Source organism: Tinamus guttatus, unplaced genomic scaffold, assembly GCF_059628265.1.
Source record: "Tinamus guttatus ecotype Peru unplaced genomic scaffold, ASM5962826v1 Tinamus_guttatus_pri_ptg000713l, whole genome shotgun sequence".
Taxonomy (NCBI): Eukaryota; Metazoa; Chordata; class Aves; order Tinamiformes; family Tinamidae; genus Tinamus; species Tinamus guttatus.
Genome location: NW_028289247.1, coordinates 419,711 through 434,242, shown reverse-complemented (window position 1 = coordinate 434,242; position 14,532 = coordinate 419,711). Strand labels below are relative to the sequence as shown.

Below are 14,532 nucleotides of genomic sequence, written 5' to 3'. Positions count from 1 at the left end.
GTTTTACCTTATTAATACAAGTAATTTTAACATGAAGCCATCTACTGCAAGTGGGACTCATTGCACCTGACTCCAGCCGCCTAGAAATTAAGTGCTCAGTATAAGCTAGTGTTCTCAAATAGTTCTGTAGTCAGTGTGTCAGAAACACACTTTCAGAGGATGATTCCTCCCATCATTAGATTGATGTCTGAGATGAAAATGAGAAATAATTCTGCTTTTTTCCCAGTGGCTAGAACCACTTTCCTGGTGTAAAACATTTTTCCACAGTCTCATTATAGGATAGGTTGACTACAGACAGAATCTGTACAAATGACTCTTAGAAAAATACTACTTTCTACTTTATAGAAACAGTCCCATTAATTTAAATTTGTGTTCCTGTCTAAGAGTGCTGTAATTTGACTGCCAGATTTTCTAATTGTTTCCAATACCCTGCAATAAAAGTGGTGTGTTTGGAAAGGAATAATGAAGAAGTGAATTTAGCCTATGACATGAATCTGATATTTTATTGTTTATATCTCTGTAAATCAATACGTAAGTAATTACATGTGTAAGAGAACTACACAATGAAATAAATGCGTCCTATTTTGAGAAGGATAACATGACACCCAGATTTTCCTCATTAGGATTTTAGTAATTGTGATTCAGAAATGAGCAACATGTACAAATAATATGCAGGGGTCTGATTACCAGCAGTTGGATGACTAAGGTTCTCTGTACACATTGTCCTAAATAGGTAGTCTTCAGTTTATGAAGCTTACCACACACATAGCAGGGATATTTGCCCTTTGGAACTGAAGACTCTGTCTTGACTTAAGCATTTTCACTCAGGCTCCTTGCAGCATCAAAATGAAGTCTATGTGAATGAAATTTGCACACAGGCTTAGACGCTTGAAGGTAGGACGCTTGTAGTCTGCACTAACCATGTGCCCAGGGTAAACAAAACTCAATACATTTATGGCATCGATAAAGGTATCACACATTACACCTAATAATAGTAATGGTTGCCTCATTAAAAAAAAAAAAAAAGAAAAAAAGGAAAAACTGCTGTTGCTAAAGCGTTATCCCTATGCTTCATTGTACAGCATTCCCTTATAAAATTCACATTTCATGAAAATGTCTTTCAGTTCAAGAGTCCTCCACTTGTGTTATTTCTATTACTATGCTTATGGCTTCAAATATTTTTTCCCCTTCTTGTTTCCATAGGAAATGATCTGTTTCTGGTTGCAGTGCATGAACTGGGACATGCTCTGGGCTTAGAGCACTCGAATGATCCCACTGCAATCATGGCTCCGTTTTACCAGTATATGGAAACCGACAACTTCAAACTACCTAATGATGATTTACAGGGCATCCAGAAGATATATGGTATGTCATATTTGTATTAGTAATTTCAGGTTCTCATTTTAGAGTGCATTTGAGAATCTCTTGTCCGCTCCACTTCCCCAAGAAGTTTGTTAACGTAGACCTTGCCAGTCCCAGTCCCAAAGGCCTTCTTGTGAGAAAGCCAAAGGTTACAATGAAGCTCTTTTACTTTGTTCTTAAATGTTCACAACTTGCATTTAAATCTACACTCAGCAATCTTAAATATTTTAAGAGGCTGTAAAGGAAATATCTGCAAAGGGATCCGAAACTATTAAAATATTAAGAAATGCACGTCTTAACCATAACGATCTTATTTCCACAGTACGCCGAACTCATATTACTGGACGAATTGATTTCTTCTCATTTTATCAGTTATAATACCAAATAGTTCCCTGGGCAGAGCAGTTCTGTGGTCCTAGAAAACTCTTTCTTGTGATAAATAAAATAAATTGATCTCAAAAGAATGTTATTACCAGACCAAGATTTTGAGCTGCACAGCTTGAGAGAGTCCCACTTCTTTAAAATACTATTCTTTCATTCATGTGGCCTGAAATAAAAAACACATCTGGTGTACATAAATTGTGAATTCACTGAGTTCATTGAGAAAGCAAAGTAATTGGAAATAAAATAAAATAAAATAAAATAAAATAAAATAAAATAAAATAATAACAGTAATCTGATTAGAGGCTACATATTACACTAACTTCTGTATTACTCTTCCTTGTGTTTCCAAAGACATATTTTTGCTCTCTTTTAAAGACTTTAGTTCTTCAGATTTCTGTTAACTAGATGGGTTTTTTAATCTTTTTATTTTACTTTACTATTTTACTTTTCTTCAGTCATAAAAATCACTATCCATATGTTATTGCCATGTATCCAGCATCTATCATTTGGAACTGCTCCCAGTTAATTTTGCACTTGTGTTCAGTTTGATATTTTTGATAAAGATTATCAATCAATTAGGGCCGTTCCTTGCTTATCTTTTGCTTATCTTGGCTGTTGGAAAAGATACCTATACTGGTGCAGATTTACTGTATCACTGATCAAAACTCTGCAGCTTCCATGAAATGTTTTATATTAGCAATCTTTTTAAAATACTATATTAACAAGTGTTGATATATTTGGCTGTTTTCATAAACCTTGAAAAGTTTGCAAAATGATTGGCTGATCAAGTTTTGTTTGGTAGTTTTTTTTTTTTTTCTTTTTATGATTAGCTGGACAGGAAAGTTTTTTCTCATGACCTCATAAGTTGGTAGTCTAGACTTGAGTGCTAGACAAGAGTACGTTGTCCATACACTAACTATTAAGCTCTAACAGATGTGAGCTGTGCATGAGGAGAAATGTGTTACCCCAGGGAAGTGATATCTGACATCATCACCAAATGGCATATGAAACTTTGTTTGGGATTTAAAATCTTTCCAACATGAGCTACTGCAGACTGATTCCTCTGCCCCTTCTCTTAAAATCAAGAGGTGATCAGCAACCATATGCCTAAATAAAAATGTCATACCTATTAAAATAATTACTTTGGTCCACAATAATTCTCAAAATACCACGATTAATTGCAAATTATAAATGTCACAAACCTTAAAGTTATGAATGAAATAAATGCCTTCTTTAATTGACAACCATTTAAAGAGTGTTAATCAGTAAACATTCTTTCTTTAAAAGTGTACTTATTTTAAACAAATGTCAGAAATTCAAATGCCATTTTTTTCAATTTTAGAGTTATTTCAATATTCAGACTCTTCCTGAAGCTTGTCATGCAAATTAGGCTTATTTTTAATGTCAAAATGATAGTGTATTTAAATTATTTGGAGAGAGGGCAAAATAAAATGTTTGCCTAGCTTCCAGAAATACTGCTGATCCAGCTGAAATATCATTTTGTATGCGGAAAATATGACTAGAGGTAATAGTAGGTCTGGAAAGGGAAAGACATTTTCGGTACATCCACTGTAAGTCATTGGGGTTCTGAACAGGATCTATCTGGAATGGTCATAGGACTTTCAGATAGAGAAATTATGAATTTAATAGTTATTTTATCTGTCATCAAACCCTATATATTATGTCATTTTTTTTCCTGAATCTTATGCAGGAAAATAACCTTGTTCTTGCCAAAGCAGACCTTTTGCAGTTGGTGAAGTACATGCTATGAATTAGTTCTTACTAGTTCTTAAGTATTGGATGCCTTTGCATCCTGAATCTTGTTCTAATAAAGAATAAAGACTCTGAATAACATAAAATTAATTTGCTTCATTTCTGCTACAGTTCTCCGCTACAGTGCCCTGTCATCATTGTACCCTTTAACAACATGGGAAAGGCACATAAAGTCACTTTTTCCATTCTTTTCTGCTGTAGGTTTTACACTGCTTGCAGCAAGTTCTTGTGTATTTCTTTCTGGAATGCCGTTGATAAACATGCAAATTATGTGCTACCTCCTGCTACTGTTTTTAAAGGTCCACCTGACAAGATCCCACCTCCAACAAGGCCTCTGCCCACAGTGCCCCCACATCGTTCAATCCCTCCAGCAGACCCGCGGAAGAATGACAGACAGCCTAAACCTCCCCGGCCACCCAATGACAAGCCTACCTATCCTGGAGCCAAACCTAACATCTGTGATGGGAACTTCAATACTCTAGCTATTCTTCGCCGGGAAATGTTTGTTTTCAAGGTAGGAGGCTGTGAATTTTTCAATGTTACATCAAGTGTCTACAATTCTATTAAAAAAAAAAAAGAACTCATTCATCATGACTCCCACTTTCCCAGCCTTCTCACAGTTAGAAAGTTCAAGAGACAAATTAAAAAATAAACATATACATGGCTTAAATGTCTAGCAGAGGACTGGTGTAATGTTCTATTTTGGGAAAATACGTATGTCAGCAGAAACTGTAATGCCTCAAAATATGAGACTAAGTAAATGCTGCATGTCATGTAAAGATAACATAAAGCATAAATCAACTAATGTATAGGAGCTAATTAGGATGATTTTGTTGGAGACACAACCACATCCAGACATGCTATAGATATTGTGTCATCAACACACTCTTTTTTTGAAAGGAGCTATAATTTTAACTTTACAGCTAGATACATCATTTACAAAAGAAGCTTGTTATTGTGTAGTTGCATAGAAACCACAACATCTAAGTAGTAATGGGTTGTGCCATAAGAATCTTGTGCCATTGTTTTCCTTCACCTTTTGTCTCTAAGCTGAGATGTAGTATGTACAATGAACTGAACAAAACAAACTGGACCAAAAGACAATCTTCTTTTGACAGAAAGACTTCACTGTCTCATGGACATCAAAACTATCCTTAGGAGAATGATCTGCAATATGATTTCCTGAAGATATTCTGAAGTGAAGAATAATTATGGATTCATTACTTCCAGTAGTTAGGAAGATTTTTTACCATGAATTGATGAGGGTTTTGTCAGTCCTTTTGTGGTTGTCAGGCCTTTTCATTTGAATAGATGGTATCTCTTCAAACAACAGGAGGTTCTCAACCATCAGTCTTCCTATGACTAAAACTCAAAGGTTAAGGAAGAATCTAATTTTCTAACTTGACATTAAACAGGATATTAAAATACCTACTTCAAACTCATGTCATCCACCTCAAGAGCAATAGAACATATTCTCATTTATTTTAGACATAATTCCATAAATTCGATGAAATGTTATCCAACTAAACAAAATTTCCTGTCTAGCCAAGTCTGTGTTCCTAGATAAATAGATTCACTCTTATTACTAGCCACTTTTTCCTCTTCTGATTGAAAAAAAAAAATTGTGCTCACTCCAAAAGTGTTAACGTCTTACTGCCTTAGCCCTTACCTGTATTTACAATACAGCTTTTATGCTTATCAGTTTGCAAACCGCATTTATGTTTCAAAACTTAAATTACATTTGTGCTCCACATCCCAGTGAGTATGGTAGAATATTATCAGCGAATTACAACTAGAAACAGCATGTTTAGAGATATCATAGTTGGTCTGGCTCTCCAAAATGAAGTCATGGCCACTATAAAAGCAAGGTATTGTGGAAGACAAGAAAGAAATGACCTTTTTTGGATGATTTTCCTTAAATTTGGAAGATTTTCCTTAAGGAAGAGTTTCCTTAAGTCTCACAATCCCCCTTGTCTTCTCAGGAATATGCTAGAGCATGTCTTCATGGCATGTCTTCGGTTAGAATGGTAAGCAAAAGATTTGACTTAATATAGGTCCTGACGCTATGGCCCTCCCCTTTTTGGTTTGAGAACTAATTTGCTAGTGAAGATTTTGGTATGCTAAAACAACATAATTAGCTGGCAGTATCTTTTCTTTTTGGAAGGAGCAGAAAAGTGGAGAAGGAACTAAGAAAAGTTAAGGCTTCTTGGTATTTTTCTGCTTTCCTTTGCATACTCTCAGGCAGCAGATTACAAGGAAGAATTCAGCATACTGGATTGTAGCAGGAGCTGTGTGAGTATAAAAAGAAAAAGGGGTGAAATTTAGGCAATTACAGTAATTCAGGAAGTGAAGCTGGAACTCCTATGGCCTGAGGTTAAAAAGAAAAAAAAAAAAAAAAAAAAAAAAAAAAAGTCTTGCCCTTGTCCAATAAAGAGTGAACAAGAAAAAGACTGGGAATGAGGGAGCAAGGGGCTGAGAGCCAAGTGTGGAGAGATGGAGAAGGAGAGAGAACTGTAAGAGGACTGACAGCAGTCCTGCATCAGGTGGGAACAATTTAGAAGGAATTATGACTTTCACTGGATGGTTAACAGATGAATTAAATGAATAAAGCTGGAGGTTAATGAAATTATATCCTCTGCTTTCTGCCTCTTTATCCACAAGCATGTAATCATTGTGGTATGGCAGGTTTGAATGCCTTCTGAATAGCGTGTATGCCATATACCAGCTTTGACTTGAAAATAGCCACTTCTTTACAGTTCTTTATCTTACAAGCCAGTCTTGCTTAAAGGTGCTCAGCTTGTTTAAGTAATCCTTGAAGTTTCTTGGCAGTTTATCCATAAAGAAAAAGAATATGAGCCTATTTGCATAACTAAATTCTAATTTAAGCATGAAAGTGAAGCACAGAAGGTAACAGTTTGAGATACACTGTGGATTTTCATCGTAGATAACAAACACAATATTAATTTCAAGAAGATTGTTTTCTCTCTGCTGTTGAGCTATTAGGAGATACCTTTATCAAACTTTTCAAATACAATTGCTGTTTTCGATCAAATTGATGAGCTCTGTTTGTGCTTTTAAGAATACCTAGCACTGTTAAATGGTTGTATCTGGGGTAAAACTGAATAACTGTAAACTTGGGGTGGGGATATATGGAATTTACACTTACCCGTCTCTTTTTTATTGTTTTGCCGTCGTTTCAATAAAGTAACAATCCTAGTAACACTTGGCCAAATTTGTACATCTCAAAAATGTAATCTCAAAAAAAGGAGGAACTGTTTTTAAATTAGATACCCTTAAAATACTTTTGCTAGCTATAATGTTTTGGGCTATGACATGTTAGTTAAAAGTTATAGTTAATAGTTAAAAATATTACTTAAAATCAATGTATCATAACTATTGGGTTAAATTGTCTCCAACTGTTATTTTAAAATGAAGGTTGTCTTAATTGAAAGCATTTTTAATTACTGTTATTATTTAAAACATGCTTGAACTGGTACAAGCAACCATCAGGACAGCAGAATTTGTATGCCAGATTTATGAGTGCCAAGTTTTTAATCTTGAGATTCCGGTTAGCTTCTGTATTTATGCTGAATGCAATTAGTATTTAGCTATCATGCTCATTTCCAATCTATTCTCCATGTATTTTCTCCCTCTGTTTAGTTAGAACTTTCCTGGGACACAGAAAATGGCTGAAAAAATGCAGGAAAAAAAAAAAAAAGTGGCGTTCCTGTTCTTGGAAAATTGTGCAAAGTGGTATGAAAAGGAGCCCCACTGTCTAAAGTCACCAGAGAAGTTCTTTTAGTGAAGATGTTTCGCGACATATATTTCCATTTTCTGCCTCTATTCTGTGACAGTCTTGATGTTTTTTCAGTCTTCTGTAGCAAAAAGAAGAGTTTTGAAGGTGACCTGGCATGTCATAGAAATGAGAGTACTTATGCTAATGTCCTACAAATCTATTACATAGTTAAAAAACTGTTCATGGGCAGATCTTGAAGTGGTTGCACAAAATTGTTTATCTCAGAGGATGTCGTATCACACTTACTGCTTAGTCTGTTGTTTTGAGGAGTTATGTGGTTTGTCTTTGACTCTGTATGGTGATTGTTCCTTCAACACTCTGTGTTACTGCTGTGAATATCCTATTTATTTATGTCCGTTTTCATTTCACATATTGCATATAACAAAATCCTTAGTTTTTGGAAGAGGTTGCATCCTGAAAAGTACACTGCATATGAGGTACTTCTCCTGCATAATCAGCAAGGTAGACGGACAGGTCGCATCTCTTTAGTTATGTGATAACACTTTTTACTTCACCCAAGAACATTTTGTAAAGATTGCATTTGTCCTTTTTACTTTGTTTAATGCTAAATGTTTAACAAACCAACAAATGCATCTTATGTAATCCTTACCAGTTTTAGTATTTCTGCTAGAAAAGTAAGCTGGTTCCTTGAAAAATTGCCACCGTTATGTAGTAGATTGCTTGTTATAATGTAATATAAGTAAAAAGTAAAAATGTTTAGCAAAAGAAGGAGCTTGTCCATCAGAGAAATAGCATTTATAGCTAAGACAAATGTCTTCTGAAATGTTACATTACAGATGGTAGAATAAGGAACCAATTTTCAAAAGGCCTTAACAGGCTGTGTTTTACTATTTTATAGCAGTTTCTGCTCAACTTGCAGAAATTTGTTTTCTGACTCTTCATCTGCTAAGCACCATTGTAAAAACATTTATGAAGTGCCAAACAAGCCAAGGCAATTAAGCTCTCACTACCCTTGGCATTAGTTTAGACTGCTATTGCTTTCATACCTAACTGTATAGATTCAATTTAAAAACTTTCAGAAATGTGTGTCATATAAAGTATGCTATTAAACACAAATAAAGAATAAAATATCCTTCTCTTAGTATGTGGTAAAATACATAGTTAAAAAATAGCTATTTATAATTTTATATTTCATGTATTTAATAATATAATTTATATTTAATAACATTTATATTTACAATTAGTAATCCCAACAAAAGCGTATGAGACAAAGGAAAAACGCTAACAATGCTAACAACAAAGCAACAGTTACAGTATAAGACTTGAAGCCACATTTTTTTTCAAAACTCTTCTTGGCTGTTTGTATAGCTGGATTTTGTCACAGGATATTGTGAATGTCTGTGCCATCAACTGCCGCCTGGGAAGATTCAGCAGAGGATGCTGACACTTTGGGGTAGAAGTAGACATTTTGGGGTTTGAGGGAAAAATACAGCATCTCAGCTGTAAAAACAAAACTCAGTGCAGTTTCAATATATCACAATAGGCTGAGCTCATTGGAAAAGTATAGGATAGGCACTAAAACAAGCTGTTGGATGTCAAAAAGAAAATAATGGTGAAATGTTGAAGTAGAAATTGTCATAGTTGCTGGGGGTTTTTTATATATATGCAGATACTTTCTCTGGCTCATATCAAAATATTTTCTAAATGTTACTTAAATCTTTCAAGGCCTCTCAGCTTAGGAAGGGGTTTAGCTAATATGTTTCAAAGGTTTAAAATGCATATACTCACCCAGCTATAGGGAATGTAGAAAAGAGTATAATCATTTGAGTCATAATTTTACCAGATTATTCCAATTATCAATTCTTCCTCCCTTTCAGCTTTAAAAAAAAAAAAAACAAACTTAGATCTTATTACATAGTTTTATGTCCATCTGAAAGATAACAAGGTAGTCAAGATATACTTCTCAACTAGCATTTATGTTTATATGTGTGCGTATAGATATAAGCTTCATTGACCAGAGTGTCAGTGTAATGATATATATGTTATCATAATGAAGACTGGGCTCTTGAGCTGACTAACAATCTATTTTATCTGGCTAATAAAATTACTGTTATTCATATCTTAACCTTATAAACCTTATAACCTTAACAGGATATGTCACTCATGTCTTCAGCAGGGATTTAAATCAAGAATGTCAGAATGCAGTATCAGAATGGAAGAGTATTATTTTTTCCAAGGAGACTATACTTTCATTGACAAATAATGTGGTACAAAATTATTTGACTGGTAGCAAAGCAGATGATACTGAGCTTCTCACATATCCATCATATGTGGTTTGGGAGATTTGCTTTCAGTTAGACTCAGTCCGCCCTCTGAGACTGAACAACTTCTCTGTAAATGTGGTACAGATTTTCTGAAGGAGCCATCTCACACATGCTGGCTTCTGGGACTGTTAGTCCCTTGTGGATGCACCACAAGTCCTTTCATCTAATGCAAGAGATGTTACTATGTTTTTAATGTGTCATTGCCCTCTCCTTATTCAGCCATATAAGCCTTCACATACAAAGTACTTATTGTTTCTTATCATGTCAATTATGAGTGACATGATAGTACTCAATGCTTGACTATCTCCTTACCTTGGATTTAGATCTTTAGAGAAACTCTAAAGATCTCCATTATGCTCTACAAAAGAATAAAGTGAGTCCAATATTTATATATGCTTAGGAATTTGTGACAGCATGGTCTGACGGATGATAGCGTATGTATGTGTTTACTTGTGGATTTAGAATTGTTCTTACTGTCAAATATATCTGGTCCTTTTTTTCCTCCATATGTCAAAATGTTGAACTGAAATCTAATTGACCATTAATTTAATTACACTTTGTATCAGAACAAGTTTCACATAATTCCCAATACAGCGGATGCTGAACACTCGCAGTTCTGCAGACTACTATTAAAAAAGGAAAATGGATTTTGAATACAGATTAAAAAAATAACATGAAAAACTGATAGGACAGATTTACTTGTTATAAACAACTCAAGCCTAGATAGAAATATACTCACATACACTCTTAGTGAGCATAATCATTTGGGTGAGGACTGATGGTCAGAATTAATGTTGAAGAATCAAGTTCTGATTTTTTCCCACAGTTACAATGTTCACTTATTGCATTCAGAGATTCTTGAGATTAGATTAATGTTTCATGTGTTATTTTACAATGATACAATTGACTAAAAGAAACCTTAGCTGAACATTAGGGTAAAAAGAAAGGTATTTAATTTTGTAGAACATGCTAATTTGCAAAGACCAAGTGTTCTTTGAGTGAACTGATTAAAAATATTTCATTGGCAAGGGAATAGAAAAAAAAGTATTATTGACAAAGAATAACAGCAAAATCTCACAGCAAGGAATAATCTAAAATTACAGAGAGGCATATCTTCAATTTTGTACCACCAGCAACTATTATCCTGTAATATTAACAATTCATTTTAATTGGGGCTACATCCTAATGGAACCAAAGGGAATAATTGCAGAAACACTTCAAACGCTATGCTTAATTAAAATTTCTTGTTGTACAAAATTCAGCCCTTCAACTAATTTAGGTAAACATTTTGGGAAACAATTGACATAGACTGTAATGTAAGCTTTTTCAAGCAGTGCTATGGATCAGCCCTGGAAATATTTGCTTAATATTTATTTATAGCTAAAGCTTTATATTCTACTGTTTTTTGTTTGTTTTTTGTTGATTTTTTTTACCTCTTTTATTTTGCCCGTTCAAGGAGCTAAGAGTTGACGATGCACGTAATGTTTAGTAGAGATGAAAAGAGACTCAGCTTATTTGTTTCTCTGAATTAGTTGTTTTATGTGCAATTCTGCGCTATTAAGAAGTTGATGTTTTAAATAATTTAGAGCAATATCTATATTTTTTCAATGATGAAACACTCAAAAGTTGAAAGCCTTCTGAAATATATCAGAATATCATAATAGTTATTTATTAAAAGTCTATATTTTCTTTGTTTTATAAGTCATGGTTTAAATATTTTTGAAGCATTTTCTTTCTATAAGCTGTGCTTGACAGTAGAAGGAAAGCTTGGGCTAACTGAAATAATGAAAAAATCCATTCACCTTACCTAATTCAACATTTTTCCTGTGTTAAAGTCCCATTCATATCCCAGTTGTTGGGAGATTATATATTTGGGGTAATGTATGTTAAGTAAAATAACCCAATAAAAGGCAGATCACGTTGTAATATCAAGCATATGAAAACTGTTTTCAATCAATCAAATCAAATTTGATCATCGTACTTGTTCAGCTTATGAATTGAAATAAGGCAGGCAGGCACAATTTTATTTTATGACTGGATACATCTGTCCAGTGGTGATATCTTCACTGAGGATAGCAGACTGCATTAGGTCAAAGGATAATTTGTTAATCACAGAGTTCAACTCATTCCTCTTCTACCTATGCCTGCATTCGATCTCCAGTGATGCTTGAATGGGCTGTCTGGGTAACTCTTTAAAACCCATGACTTCAGATTGTATACTCCCAGATTTTATCTGTAATTGCCTTTAATTTGAAATACCACCTATTCACTGTCAGTTTTTCACTTTATTCATGATGTTATCCCTGCATCTGAGTGACAGTGCAAAGCCAGTTGAACATCTACCATTTCCGTGTTTATGTGGTCATGACCAATGCCACTGGTGGCTGCTCTTTGTTGGATGTGCCACCCTTCATGGCTTGTTTTTCCCTCTGGAGAGTGCTGTCAAATGCCAAATCACACCAAGAATATGGCTGTTCACTCATGAATTTTGTGGGCATCATAATCTTCACCTAATCTTGCCACTTCCGTGGGAGGTAGGATTTATTGAGTTTACTCAAATTTACTTATTTTACTGAAAGCTAGATTTGCTACATGAGTTTCCTTTTGTTTTTATCACTGTATTATAAATCACAAACACAACCCTGAGATCGAACAGCATATTTTAACATTAACTTAGCAGTTCAGCAGCTTGAACACAAAGTAACTCTCATGTGTTCGCTTGTAAAGTTCCTTATGTCATGCCTGCCCCTATTTTCTTATGTTATCAGGCACTATCATAGTTTATTACTCGTACTCCAAGCAGTATGCAAGCCCTATTAACAGCAACATGTTTTCTGTTCATGCTGTGTGTCCTTACAGGCTGTATTTGGTTAACTCTTGATCTGCACATCATTGCCTATAGATGTGCCTTGTGTGAACTTTTGTCAGCCATATTGTGATTTATAAATATCCTGTCATTAATCTGTTGCCTGTTTAGTTAGCTAGCTGGTTTCAACTTATCTCTGGTGTTTATTTAATTGCACAGCTACAATAACTAGATTTCAGAGGAAGTGGTAGGGAGATTTTGGTCTTCAGGACAATTGTTACCAGTGGCCAACCTTGTGGCCACTGGTAACAAAGAAGGAAGTGTAGCAGAATTCTCTACCTCTATGAATTTAGAAAAATTGATATGTACACAATTCAATAAATTCTTACATTGTTTATAAATACCTCGTTCTTTTTGCAAGCCTCTACTTCTTGATCTCAGAAATCTTCCATTTAGTTACCAAACAATGTAGATTTGAAAGCTGAACACCTTTTCATATCTATTCCTTATCAGTATAAGTATGTGGACAGAGATGGTATAGCTGAAAAATGAGTTGGGAAGTAGAATCTTCTTCTTCTTCCCCTGCAATGACTGTGTAGCAGGAATGGGATACACTGCCTAGAGGCTCACTCAGTTAGAGCTGCTCCACTCTCTTGTTGATGTGTTGACTGACCCGATCCACTGCAACCAGGAAGAGGTTTTTTTGCCCTAAGTTAGTCCCCAATTCTTGCACCCATCTGTGTTTCAGATACGACCCGTCATAGCACTGCATCTTCTTTTGATCTCCTTAGAAGAGCCATGCAGTGTACCTTGCACGGAGGTCAGGGAGATAGAGTGAGGGTAGGGGAGCACAAGCTCCATCTACACCAGGGTGTGCATGGGTGCTGCTGGCCTTCTGCAGGCAGTCGTTGCCCTTTGTGTATGTGGACTGCACGTGGATTATGAAACCAAACAATTTGGCTGTGTGATTATGTAGTTTGAAGGATGTGGTTATTTTGTGTCTTTACAGAGGCAGCAAGGTCAATCTGAGAGTAACAGAGGCAGCTGTTTTCATGGTTCTACTTTATCCAGAATTCTGTTTGCTTTTTTGTGTGTGTATGACATGTAAATTGTGGCTTACATCAGGTCATGTTGTCCCTGTCCACTGACACCCATGTTACTCTGCAAATGTTACTCTTCTCTTAGGACAGTGTTGCCCAGTTTTCATTTACATACTTTGAATATGTTTTTTCTTCTTATTCCCTTGTGAATATTTTCCTACTAGAAGCTGAGAGAGAAATACAAATATTTAGAGATTTATGGATACCACAGAAATATGAAATTAGAGGTGATATAGTCAAAAGAGAATATCAATATTATTATAAATATATCAAAACTCATCCTAAAGTAAAAAGGTCACTGCATAAAAGCAAAGAAAATTGCGTTAAAACTATTTGAATACTTCTTGCCTATCCTATGAATCTTTCAGTTAGCAATTGTTTTTCTATGTCTAATTTTCTGCTTTCATACAAGATAAAAAAATGGCTTTCTGATAGTTGGCTTTGGTTAACCTTGGTGGATACAGTTTGTTGCTCTCTTGTCTTCACAGGTTAACAGGAGTGAATGATATTTTTTCCCCAGCCAAGAGGGACTTGGAAGAGCTCCCTGTAGGTGGAAATGATGATAAATGATCTCCTGGGCAGGCTGTAGTCCAAAAGCCACATATTTTATTTATGTAGGTGTTAACTGTTTATTACTGATAGGATTTTTTTGTGCTTTACTTAGACTTTGCTAGTCTTCTTGGTCTACCAGTAGTATCTATATTGGGTAAAGGACCTAGAAAAAAAAATAAGGTTTTGGCCTAATCAACTTTTGTCTGTGTGACTTCTTTCAGTGTTTTCCTTGCCTGTGTCTAGAAACTTTGATGAAGCAAATTGCACATTCTCTTAATTTCTCAGTGACCTTAATATCTAGGGATGTAGCTATTCCATTCAGAGTTGATCCCTAAGTCTGGGGGAAAATAGAGACGGGAAGTTGTGTTTGAGCTCTTTTGGCCTTTTTGTTTCTATGGGAGTGACTGAGTCACTGCAGTGAGCCTGATGACTCAGACATATTTGTAGTAGCAGTTAAAACAGTCTTCTCACCCC

The 14,532-nt window shown here is 35.1% G+C and overlaps 1 protein-coding gene across 1 annotated transcript in view; it reads left to right on the top strand.

The window, feature by feature from the left end:
* The window catches only part of MMP16 (matrix metallopeptidase 16), a 158,706-nt gene that overhangs the window by 118,337 nt on the left and 25,837 nt on the right, over positions 1 to 14,532 (top strand). The window contains exons 5-6 of the mRNA XM_088537014.1: positions 1,204 to 1,365; positions 3,819 to 4,033. Coding sequence (XP_088393140.1) covers positions 1,204 to 1,365; positions 3,819 to 4,033 — 377 coding nt within the window. The remainder of the gene's footprint in view (positions 1 to 1,203; positions 1,366 to 3,818; positions 4,034 to 14,532) is intronic.